This window comes from Denticeps clupeoides, unplaced genomic scaffold (assembly GCF_900700375.1).
Source record: "Denticeps clupeoides unplaced genomic scaffold, fDenClu1.1, whole genome shotgun sequence".
In the NCBI taxonomy this organism is placed as follows: domain Eukaryota; kingdom Metazoa; phylum Chordata; class Actinopteri; order Clupeiformes; family Denticipitidae; genus Denticeps; species Denticeps clupeoides.
The window spans coordinates 52,148-64,953 of record NW_021630122.1 but is presented as its reverse complement, the minus strand read 5'-3'; the positions used below and the strand labels follow the sequence as shown (position 1 = coordinate 64,953).

Here is a 12,806-nt window from a genome sequence, read left to right as displayed (position 1 = left end):
AATTTTCTTTTTTTTTTTTTCAGCCAATCACAGATTTTGTCTTTCTGTTAGTAGATATAAAATAAAGGTAGTGTATTTGTATACTGGGTCTCTGCTGTCATCTCTTATGGCACTGATCCTGGCCATCGATTCAGACCACAAACAAACGTGGGATCATTTTCAGAAGTGTAAAAATCCCAGTACACAGCTACAGCCCGATATTATGAATATGTCTTCATTAAATTTAACACACTAGTTATTATCATTGTGTGATCGAAGAATAAAGAATTAACGGTCATGTTTTTTTAACTAATAATGGCGCTAACAACACACCATATCTACGTTTTCCTTAGTGACATAATATGCAAATGTCCAAGCAAGCAACACACAATAATAAAAAACCCAATTTTATTTTCAAATCTGAAATGATAGAAAATGACCTAATCCTGTGTAAGTTTACGTTTTTCTACTTTGTGATTAATACCCCAGTAATTCATCCATCCGACTGATTCAACGGTAAACCTCGGGTTGTTGTGCGCCGTCAGGGGCCAAGCAGGCTCAGGACCGACGAACGGGCGTCCGAGCGAGCCAATAGGAACGCAGGTTTCGAGAAGAAGGCGTGACTCCGGTGCGCTCGCTGGCCAATGGCGTTACATCCCCGGGTGGGCGGGTAGGTTGTGCGCAATGTGAAAGAAAATCAACTTCTGTGCAGAGAGACACTAATCTTAACGAGTAAACGTTGACGTTCCGTACGTTCGTCCACCGAGCACGGCGCTCGCTGCGGGCTGCGGGCTCTCAACCAGGCGCCGAATACAGGAAAACGTTCCGCCGGAGTCTCCAGGACGCTTGCAGGCAACCCCTTTTCTCTGCTAGGCTAGCGAGCCAGCTACCAGTCTGGCTAGCTGGCTAACCTGAGGCACCAACGGAACAAGCTAATAAGGAATTTGGAGGAAGGCCGTCAGGTAAACAGACCCTTCCTCGCCTCCCCCCAGACGCCCGCCGAAGTCCCCCGGAGAGTCCCGCTCGGTTCTCCCGGCGTCTCTTTTTACACCAGCGCCGCTTTTTTTTTTAAAGCTTCTGCGCTGTCGTGCTACGCGACCTACGCGTTACGTCGCCAGCCCCTGTTTTCCCTTCGCTCGCTAATGTCACACGCCGCCGCCGGTTTTTGCGACGGAATGTCACCGCCGGCGATGCAACTTGCTCTCTCCGTGACCCGCGGGGTCAGGGCTGCGCGTAATCTTACATTTTCGCTACTGCAGCGGTGACATTTGGTGACATTTCACTAAAAAGTGTCCACGGTTTGGTGGTTGATCAAGTAAATGTTTGTTTCTTTTCTGTAATTCGAAACTTTTACTGTTCTTCCTGTCCTTTTCCTCTCGTTTTTCTCTTCTGTTTTACCAGTTACTAGCGCTGTTGGTTTAGGAGGAACTGTATTTCATTCTCAGTTGCAACCCGTGCATGGGGACAAATATATTTGAATAGAGGACGAGATAAGAAGGAATAAAAAATGCCGCTCTCTGTTTTTGAGTGCGAGGCCTTTTGATCTTAGAATGGAATGGCTTTTATTGTCACTATATGCATGCAAAATGAGATCAAAAGCAGCTCCTTCGGTGCATTTAGAAAATAGTACAAGAATAATGCAAAATGCTCAATAAGGTGACAGCGCTATGTACATATGAGAAGAATAAATAACGGAGTCGGGTTTATGTACAGTGTGTGTGTGGGTTGCACATTATTGCACATTGTTCTCGAAGGTGTTCACAGTAATGATTAACGTGTAGTGGATGTTGGACAGTCAGGGATGATGATGATGATTTCACTATTTCAGTGCTAAATAAATATTAGCAGACTGTGTAGTCCGTGATCTTGTCCAGTCAGATGCGCTGATGTGACGGGCTGCTGTTCTCTTCCTCTGCTTTCCCTTTAGCATGCGGATGGTGGGAGGCCATGGAAGGATCCTGTAGAATGAGCGTGAGGGAGCTGTGTGAAACGGATGACCTGGCTACCAGTCTGGTGCTCGACCCCTTGCTGGGGTTCAGCACCCACAAGATGAACATCAGGTACTGCGTACAAAACTTAGAAAGTTCCCGACCACCACGTTCGTCTTAATTAATTTCATGCTAACTACCAGGCAGTTTACGTAGTAGGTCACATCTTTTAAAAGCTTAACTCTGTAATGTACCATGTACCTGGCACTCTCGTTTTAGTTCTGAAGGTCTGGATAAATGTTGTTGTATAATAGGGGTGTTACAAAATATCGATACAGCAATATATCGTGTTGATATTGTATCGATACAGGGACATCAAATATCAATAGTTTTGGATACAAATTTAGTCCAAAACTCAGTTCTGAGTAATGTTGTTCTGCCTGAAATATTAATGTAATGTGGTCCACATAGATTGTATACAGCATCTTGTGATGAACAGTATAATATTGCAGTATGTACAGTATCACAATATATCATGGTATTGTGACCCATGTATCATGGTACTATGAACCAAAAGACCCAGGTTCAAATCCCACTTACTACCATCGTGTCCCTGAGCAAGACACTTAACCCTGAGTTGCTCCAGGGGGACTGTCCCTGCAGCAACTGACTAAGTCACTCTGGATAAAGGCGTCTGATAAATGCTGTAAATGTAAATATATTGTGAGATCCTTGCCGATACACCGGTGTTAGAAAATATCGATACAGCAATATATCGTGATTTTTTTACGTGTTGATATTGTATCAATACAGGGACATCAAATATCAATATTTTTGTATTCAAACTTAGTCCAAAATTAACTTCTAAGTTATGATGTTTTGGCTGAATTATTAATGTAATTTCATTCCACACAGATTGTTTACAGCATCTTGTATATGAACTCTGGTTTTACATTTTCAGTGAAATGTGAAAAAATGTACAGTATCACAATATATCATGATACAATTGTATTGTGACCCATGTATTATTAGATCCTTGCCAATACACACCCCTATTGTATAGTATTATATTAAGAGTGTTTTGAGGTTCATGTACATCCATGGCCATTATGAGTAAAACTGCGTCTTTGGCCTTCAGTTGTTTTAACATCTGAAATGTTCTTGCCCCATTTTAGCCAGCCTCCAGAGATCCGGCGTTGGGGCTACCTCCGAGAAGCGCTGCTGCGCTTCAAGCACACCCAGGACTTCCAGACCACCTTTGAGGCTCTGCTTGTCGGTGACTGGGCCTGTGGATACTTCACCAACCTGGGCATTCACCGGCTCGAGATGTTGAGGCAGCATGTGAGCAACGGCCCGCCCACAATACCAGTGGTTGCTGTGGTGTTATAAATATGATGTCAGAAATGTGAATGCTGTCATTTCGGTGCCGGTGACTTCAGCACATGCAGTAAACATGTGTTTAAGCCAGCCAGCGTTATGGAATTTTATTTATTTATTTATTTATTACTCCCCTCTCTTTCAGGTTTATCGTTATCTTACAGCCTTCCTGCTGGACAGCGGCGTTCACATTGAGTCTTGTGATCGCTACTCTTCGGAAACCAACGGAGCCAAGATCACATCGACGCGACACTGGTAGGACTATGTAATTACTCGGCCATTTGCTAGTAATGCTGCCTACTTCGCGGCAGACCCGAAGTCACTCGGTTACCTTGCACCTCGCTCCATCAGATGCGTTCGCCGTTACACTGCTGCTCTGTAATTGGATGCTTGAAATTGAAACATGTTGTAAATAATGAATACAGGGTGAAATAATTAGTTTGCACTTTTTTTTTTTTTTTTTGGTGAAGTGGGCTGTTAAGACATGTTTTCTAAAAGTTGTTTTTTTTTTTTTCCCCATCATTTCACATTCTGTAAATTTTTATTTTATGACTTTCTCTGCTCATTGATTATGCATATAAGCTTAAGCAGAAATTCAGTATATATACGAGCAGTGTATTACAAAACTCATTCACGTTTATCCCCTACAATTTGAACTGAAAATGTCCTGAAATTACAGGACCAACTGTTTAAAGGATGCTGCTTGTCTTCTGTTTAATGTCTCACAGGGCCGTAGGGGAGCGCATGGAGGTTCTGCAGGGCTGCATTGCAGAGCTCAGCCCAGCCGACAGTGCGGTTCTTAGAGCTGGAGTGAACGACTTCAGCGTGATGTACTCCACTCGCAAACGCTGTGCCCAGCTCTGGCTCGGACCTGCTGCCTTCATCAACCACGGTAGGAGAACCATTCAGAACGAGATAGTTTGGGATCACGAAAATTTATTTAATCCGAAAACATAGAGTAGTAGGGTGGTCTAATTAACCTTATTGGTTTGTTTTACTCTGCTACATAAAACCATTACCCGAGTCTCTGTGTCAGTCTATGTATTATGGCTCTTTTCTTTTGTCTTTTTTTTTTTTTTTTTTTAATCAAAACCAATATTACAGGCACCACAGGCAGATACATTAAATTCAATTAAAGCTTGAATTTAAAAAAAATGGTAAAGGTTCACCCCCCCCCCTTCCCAACAAATATAGCAGGAAATCACTTTTTTAGTATTTTGGGTTATTGCATCAACCGTTGTCTCCCCTGAGATGAGAATCGTAGGCTCATTTTGATGTCTTTTCATGTATAGTGCAGTTGGGTAGCAGCTTGAAATAGTGATTTGTCTTTGATGTTCTAAAAACACATTTCTTTCTTTTTGTTTTGGCGTGAAGACTGCAGACCAAATTGTAAGGTAAGAAACCCACCAGGGAGAACTTTTCTTGTGAGTCATTTGTACTTCTGAGCCTTCATTGTGGATAGTGTCAGTAACACTGTATTTCTCCTATCAGCTGATTTTGGCCCTTTATCATTTTTTTTGTACCTGTGAGTACCTAAAGTAAAACTCAGAGAACAGCTAGATCCCTGTTTGCTGCTGGCATGGTTCAATGTGCCCTCATCTGCTCAACTTTTTCCATGTCTGTAGTTTGTCCCTGGTGAGAAGAACGGGGCGTGTGTAAAAGTCATTCGGCCCATCTCTCCAGGGGAGGAGATCACCTGTTACTATGGTGACAGTTTTTTTGGGGAGGACAATGAAATGTGTGAGTGCTGCACCTGTGAACGGTAAGGGGCAAGTTTCTCATACATCGTTGATCTGTGAATATCTGTGCAATGTCACTTTAAGTTGCTAACTGAAAAATTGTTAAATCAATATATTATGTGTTTATCACATTATCTATGGTTATATTAATATGCTCTGTGTGTTGTCTGGCATCAAAGAAAATTTGTTAAGCACAAATATCTAAATTTGCGATTGTCCTGGTCCTTGGAGTCATCATTATCACAGATTTTCAACTGAGTACCGTAGCTCTATTGTGTCGTGTTACTCATAGCCATATGTTATTCTTTGTGTGTGTATGTGTGCATGTAAGGAGAGGACAAGGGTCCTTTAGGCAGAGGGAAACACAGAAAGATTATGAAGACAACACTGACCCAGCCGGACGAAAGTATAAATTCAGAGAGACAGACTTGCGACTCAGGGCAATGAAAGGCAATGGCACATCAACAACCATATTTCCAATGCCAAATCAAGGTAAATGCCTAAAGGGGATACATTTTTAAAATCTTATTGTCAAAAACAGTTCGAATACTTTGACATGCAGCACGCTAAAATGTGTTGTGTTCTTCTCTCTTCTCTTATTGGTTCCCACATTACTTTATCTGCTTACAGCTCTCTCTTCAAGGAATTCATTTTCCCAGCGGATGAAGAGAAACGCCCAGCCGCTGAGCAGGAGTCTGACAAAAACAAGCAGATGGAGACGAGAGCAGTGTGCCAGTGTGGATAGGAGACTGTCTTCTGATGATCAGGACATACACTTGTCACCGCTGTGTGATTTCCAGCTGAAGGACGTCAGCGTGTGCCTCTACCGCCACACTACCGATTTTCTGCTAAGTTGCAAGGACCCAGTAGGAGGAGGGAGGGAATTGTTGTGCCGGATTGAAAGTGCAAGACCAAAGCTCGACAGAGGAGTGAGCAGCAACAAAGCCTTCGCACCAGTGACATCAGAAATAAACATGAGCAGTGAGGAGGAGGACAGTAAGTGCAGTACTAGCAGCACTTCATGGAGAAGGAAGAATCACCATGATCTGTACAAGGAGCCTTATTCTTTACCTCCAAACTCATTTGCTCGTCGGAATGGCCGTAAGTCCTCTCTTGCAATTTCTTTAAGAACTAGGAGCATGCTCCATAAACGTCAAAGAAATTTAAACACCAGAATTCTCAACAGAAGAAAAAGATTTTTGAAAAGCAAAAGAGCACGGTCCAAAAATCGTAGAACTGTTAAAAGAATACCGGATTGCATTTCAGCCACCCTTAGAGACACAGACAAGATTAGTGAACAAATCAACCCTGGCACTGGCTTAGAAGCGGAGGAAATCCAGCATTCAGATATGTCACACAAGGACAAACATCTTATTCTGGGACCTGTTGATGTGGGAACCTCGGGTGATGGTCCGGCTGATCTGGAGCAGGTCACCTTGAGCAAGCCCAGCAGTCACAGGAGCAAAAGTGGGCTCACTGATGCTCGTCCTGCCACCAGTCCCTCATTGGCACTCCTTCCCCTGTCTTTCAGGCATCTTTCTCTCAAAGCAGGTCTGAAATTGTATCCAACTGTCAGTCTTATGAGGGTGCAAGTCCCAGGAGAGGCAGAGTCAGGGAGGGCGAGCCGGATTGAAACAGACAAAGGAGAAAGATCTGCATGCCGGCTGAGAAAGAGAAGGGGGTGTGGCAGGGATTCTGTGGCTCCTGATGGTAAGAAAGCAGTGAGGGAGTTATATTTTACGCCTGTTAACACGCATGGTGCAGACGGGGCTTTGAAAGTCATGTGTAATATGTCTCATACTGCAGAAAATGACTGTAATGCCACTGAGTCTGTAGATGATAGGCCACAAAATGAGGTAGCCACAGAGAGCAGAGATGATTGTACTTTTATCGTAGATACACCAGTCGAGGCTGCTAAAAGCACATGGCTGAATAAAGACAAGGCTGCGAACAATGCTAATGCTGTTGATGAAATGTCAGAGGCCGGAGAGAAAATTGAGGTCGTTGCAAAGAGAACAGGTCAGTCAAAATTTAGGAGAAAATCAAAGAAAGGTCGTCATAAAGTTAAAGGCCATGTAAGAGGGACGGGTGAGGAGATAGATGGTGAGAAAAGTGCAGATAATCAGAATGAAGATGCACAAACTGTCGACTGTAAGGAAAAGAAGGCAGACCCATTCTTGTACAGGGGAAATGGGTGTGGCTTGATTAAGGAAGTGAAGGTCCTGTTGACTGACGTATTTTGCAAAACGAGAGAGGAGTTAAAGAATAGCATTCACACTGATAAATCTTTACATTCACTTGTTGCCAGACCAAGAAAGCATGAAAACGTTTCAGATAAAATTGTCAGAAATTTTTTAAGCCGATTGGCCTCTTCCGATGCTGACAGGTTGGTCAATAGTTTTAGAGTGGTGAGTTGTAAAGATGTGGAGGTACAGAAAAAAACCAAAATAGTTGAACAAAGTGTCCCAAATCAATCTACCAGGGATACAAGTTCGGAGCAAATTAACAAGATGCCAGAAAATCAATGCAAAATCTCCGGTAGCAGACCAGCACCCTCTGAAACACTCCCAACTTCCTCACTATTGACAAAGGAGCACTGCCTACAGACCAGTATTCCTTTGAAAAAACGGACGTTTAGAGAATCAACTGAAACTGATTCAGATATGAACATGAATCTTACCTCACCTGACTCGAGAGAGGCCACATTAACAGAGAACAGCACAGGACAAGTGATGCAGACAAGCGCTACGTCATCATCTGCCTCGAAGTGTGAACATCCCAAAGTGGCAAACAAAAAGAAGAATGCACAACCTCAAAAATCCCACAGCAGAGAACGGAAAGAGTGTTTTCGTGTGACTCGGAAAGCTAAAGCGTTTAATCGTAAGGGACACGCTAAGACTAGACCAGTAGTGTCCACACAGGAGGAAGTAAACAGTAATAAAAAGGAGTTGGCTTCAGAAAGTCCTCAGAGCCAGAAGGTGGTGGAAGGAGATGAGCAAAACGTAAAGAATGCTGAATGTACCACTTCCTCCTCAGACCAGAGTCAGGGATCCTTGGTTTGTACAGAGGAGGTAGAGCAAGAAGTTGAGAACATTACTGGGCCAAAGCAGGAAATGCTTACTTGCATTCTGAATGAATCACCTTTCCAGACCTCCTGTGGTGAGACAGAGGAGAAACAAAGCAAGAAGTTGAAAATTCGTTTGAAGAGAAAGAGAGGAGAAGAGTGGGAAATGGATGAGCCAGAACAAGGTGCTGGTGGTCCTAAAAAAGTAAAAAGCCCCCTACCAGAATGTCTTTTGGCAGACCCCTTTAAAGCTATTTTGGATTCTGTGTCAGTCTTAAATTTAGAAATGGCTAAAGGCGAATGGGGGCCAGAGGAGGCAGAGAAGTGTCTTGAATTGGCGCAAACTGCGAAGGCGGGTCAAGTGGCCTGGGAGATATGTACAAAGAAAATCCAGCCCAAACCATGGAAACTTAAAGAAACGTCGTGTTTAGGTTCAAATTTGGTTAGCAATGCAAACCTAGTTGGAGACGTGAACATTTCAAGTGGCTGCAAGGCTCAGCTGGGAAAAAACCTAAGGAAACAATCTATTCCTGAGGAATCAGAACATGAGTTGCTAAAGACCGAAGCTGCTCTCAAAGTAGAAATGGACGATGCAGACTTGCGGGTTTTGAGTCCAATTCGGCTTCGGAGGAAGGCAGCAGGTCAGTGGATAGTTGATGAAAAAGATAAACATCTGGGAAAAGGAGCGCTGGAAAACAGCCCGATCTTCTCTGATGTCATGCACAGCGGAGTACTGACTTTCCACAAGGTGAAAGAAGAGCGTGAATCTCCGTCACAGCGGCACAAGCAGTCAAGCTGTAAGGTCAACAGGAACCGGCCGTCTTTAAAGTTGGAGCAGTTACCGCTTTCCCTTTCACCGCTCTCTCTTAATTCGCCCTACCCAGAAGAGGTGGCTGAGCAGCATTTCAATAATCAGAACATCAGAACAAGAACAAGCAGCAAGAAAATGTCAGATGTTTTGGGGAGAAACGAGCAGGCCAAAAAAGACCCAGGGAATGACTTTGATGTGAAAAAGAGTGTCTGCCTTAGCCAAAACCTGCTTCAGATCAATAAGAGTCTTTCCCGGCTCCAGGCACTAACGCAACCCGAAAAAATCGCTTCTGACAATGGCGCCACATTCACCACAAGTCAGTCAAAATCACAGTCTCCCCTAATGTTGTTCCCGCAGAAATCTCCATTGACCAATTCTGACTTTGACTTTGTCAATGATGAAGAAGACATTATGGATTTTCCTTGTCTGAATCTGGAAGGGTATTATCAAGGTAATACTCAGACATCCCTTGTGGATTTCTGCCCGGCCGAACCTCAGCACACAGGGTCTTTCAGCAGTCCTTTCTCCCAAAGTCCTCCCAATGCCTGGAATCCAGAGACTCCGTATCTTGGCTCTCCAAGTCCGGGAAGTAGATTTAGTGCCACTGAGGATTTGGGGTTCCCTGATTTTACACTTTCTGGTGGACCTGACTTGTCTTCCAAAGAAAGGATGTTGAGTAACCAAGACTTGTGTTTTGGCTCGCTCAAAGACTCCAGTGGTGGTCGTTTTTCCCTAGATGTTCCCTTGGCAAAAAATCTTAGTGCCAAGGAAGCCTCCAAAAGTGTACAGCTTACCGAAGATGACAAAGCAAGCTGCAACCGCAGAGACTTGCTCCTGTTCAACAGGCATCCACCCTCCCCTCCTAGATTCCAAACTCAGGCTAATCGCTCCATTGGCCCTGGATGCAGTTTAAACCTGAGGGCGGCCTCGAGCCGCCCTGAATTTGCCAAAGTCCCACCACTGCATAAAAACCATGGTGCTACCTACCCACAGACTTCCTCAAATAAAGTGCAGTCTTGCACCACAAGCCGGTCTGTAGCAGGCTCAGGCAACTTCTCAGTCCAGAGTCAGCCGCTAAAACCCTTCCACTCTCCTCTGTTTGGTAGCAAGTCCACGTCGTACCCACAGGCAGTGATGGGCTCCGGAGATATGTTCCCTCGTATCTATGACAAAAAGCCATTGCTTAACTTTGTGAGTAATGCAGTAAAGGTTGAAGGTGGAAGACACGAACTTAATACTTGCAGAGGTGACGTGACCACAGAGTCCCAGACTAGTATCAGTTCAGGTCAGTTAAGCTTTAGTCATTTAAATTCTGCATCAGGCTTTCGTCAAGGTGGACTCTACAGCCAGAATTTTGGCAAAGACCCCAAGTCCAGCCTCCATTATACCAGACCTCATCCCTTTTATTATACGTCTGCCAGTAAGAACCACCCCGGTGTATTTCCAAATCTTTCTACCGACAAGACCCAGACCTTAGGCAGTGCTTGTATCAAGAACATTTCCAGTCAGAAACCAGTCTTCTCTTATAACCAAAGCTCTCAGAGTCACAGCTTACCTCTAAACAAAAGCACAAATCATGAGAAACCCCATGCTATGGTGGCCCCAACCCAGAACCCCCACCTGTCCTGCAGTGAATCTTCTCTGTCTACCAGCAAACAGCCTTGCTTTTCTCACTGTGATCCTTTAGACTTTTCCTTTAGTTCATCCCTCTCGCCGGGGGTCTCGCAGCCAGACAGCCCTCACGTAGGTCACACCAATGCCTCCGGCCAAGAGACACAGATCAACAAACCTCAGACAAGCTCTTTGGTCTATGGTCACCAAGCCCATCCTCCTTACGTGGTCAACTTCACCGGTGATCACTCTGTCACAATGGGTTACAGTGAAGAGGCTGAAGCCTTGAATTATTCAGGGGTGACTACCCCAAATTACACCTACCATTGTCTCATGGAACCATCTGGAACCCAAGGCCGACTGGTTCTGGAGCCTTGCGGCCCTTCATCCCACAGTTATTTGTCCTCTCCTTCTCTGGGTGGCTTTTCAGGGCTGAAGGGCCAGGAGGAAAGAACAAGGAAGGACTCTCAGCTGCCTGGACAGCCAGGAGGCCACCAGTTTGTTTCACACCATTTTTCTACTTCGGGCCACTCGTTTGGCACCTCTCTGTCAGAACGAAAACCAAAAAGACTCAGGCTAGTGGTCACCGATGGCACTGTAGATCTTGATCTTCACTACACAGACTAATGTGGAGGCATCTCCTCAACAGTTCATGCTTTATTAATACATTTGTATGGTCCAAGAGAGAGATTATAATTTTAACTATTCTCTTTACATTTTACAATGTTTTTGTATTTAGCAGGTCATTATACAAGTAAGCTGTTATTTCTGGTAAAATGTGTATTTGAACTAAATAATATATAATAAGATGGAAGTAAATAGCTCTGTAGTCCTATTTTCAGTTAAGCACATGTGTTTTGAAACATTGTAATGGAAAAAGCACCAAACTACCATAATTTCCACAATATTTCTCATCATAAATAATTTCACCCTTCCTGCTCCATCTACGTTCCCTTCATTAGCCGCTAAGGCACAATCTCACCACAAGATGGAGACATTGCTCTCTGCAAGAAGGGATCTAAATGATGTATTTCACTTTTATTTCACTTTAATATGTGGAAGAGGATCTAGGTCATGCATGCTTGTGCATGTTAATTTCATTATTTATGTTAGAATCTGCCGTGCGTTGCCTAATTGAATTAAGAGGAGGAGTTTGTGGTGTGCACATGAGTGCACTGCACTCGAACAGCGTGTGCTTTGAAACCTCTCTCAGGCTTTCAGATTCCAGGGCAAATCCACTGGGTCACTTCCTTGGGTGCAGTGTAATCCTGGCAGCTGCCACTTACACACACACACACCGCTTCTTGTTCGTTAGTTAATTGTTTTACTGATGTAAGGAAATATTTTATATATTTTTACTATGTGCACTTAAACTCCATGTCATCAACATTTTTGTATAGGAGAGCAGAATTCTTTCAAGAATGTCATGGATAGACATCTGGATGGGCAGCCAAAACAAATGAATTCAAGTGGTACATTGGGAGATATGCGACCTGATATAATATATTTTCCTGCTCTTCAGCTGAATGTCGCTTGATGTTTGTCCTCTACATCAGCATGGGGTTAAGTGAAACTTATCCCTATGCAACCATAGGATTGTTTTGGTTATTACGGTATGGTCAGAATTAGACTACAATCACTTGTGATGCTCGTAGTTGTCCCCTTTTTTTATTGTACCAGATCTCTTATGTGGCAGTAGCCCAGTTGTGTTTTGGTGCTGCAGGTTATTACTCCCTCAAATGGTCTTACAGGAATCTTTTTTTTTTTTCTTTTATTCTTTTCCCAGCTGTATGTCGTGTATCTCGTGTGATACCTGATGTGTGTCCTACAAATTGTTCATAAAAAAACCATGACCGTATCACTGGATAAATTGACAAAATAGACACAAAAAAAAAAACAATACATTTCATGGTTTTGTACAAAAAAAAAGTATCTAAAAGACTTTACATGAAGTGTTGGAACAGTTGGAGCAGACAGATTGGGGTTCAGTCTGTCAGCACCCACAGTGAAATTTTGATTCCTGATGCAACTCCGTCAGATTGTTTGAACCTACCTATATATATATTTATAGGATTCTTTTGGTTTGGTGCTGAGCTGGGACAGCTAATACTATTTTATATTATTATTTATGACATTAATCTATATATACTAAATGAGGTGTTATTTGTCTGAGAACTCCTGTTTTACCTTTTCCATATTTCATCTGAGGAAGTGTTGTGGTCAGTTTGGAGGAACTCCCCAGACATTTGGTCATCACAAAATTCGATAACATTGTGAAGACGAATAGAACATGACCA

General features: G+C 43.4%; 1 protein-coding gene across 1 annotated transcript; it reads left to right on the top strand.

Moving 5' to 3' along the window:
* Window positions 1–654: 654 nt before the first annotated feature.
* Window positions 655–12,442, top strand: LOC114784194 (uncharacterized). The gene is made up of 9 exons (XM_028969403.1): window positions 655–941; window positions 1,907–2,039; window positions 3,083–3,248; window positions 3,430–3,539; window positions 4,013–4,176; window positions 4,659–4,678; window positions 4,910–5,046; window positions 5,355–5,515; window positions 5,654–12,442. Exons 2-9 carry the CDS (start codon window positions 1,927–1,929, stop codon window positions 11,134–11,136), a joined length of 6,354 nt encoding a protein of 2,117 aa, XP_028825236.1. The 5' UTR covers window positions 655–941; window positions 1,907–1,926; the 3' UTR covers window positions 11,137–12,442.
* The last annotated feature ends 364 nt before the right edge of the window (window positions 12,443–12,806 follow it).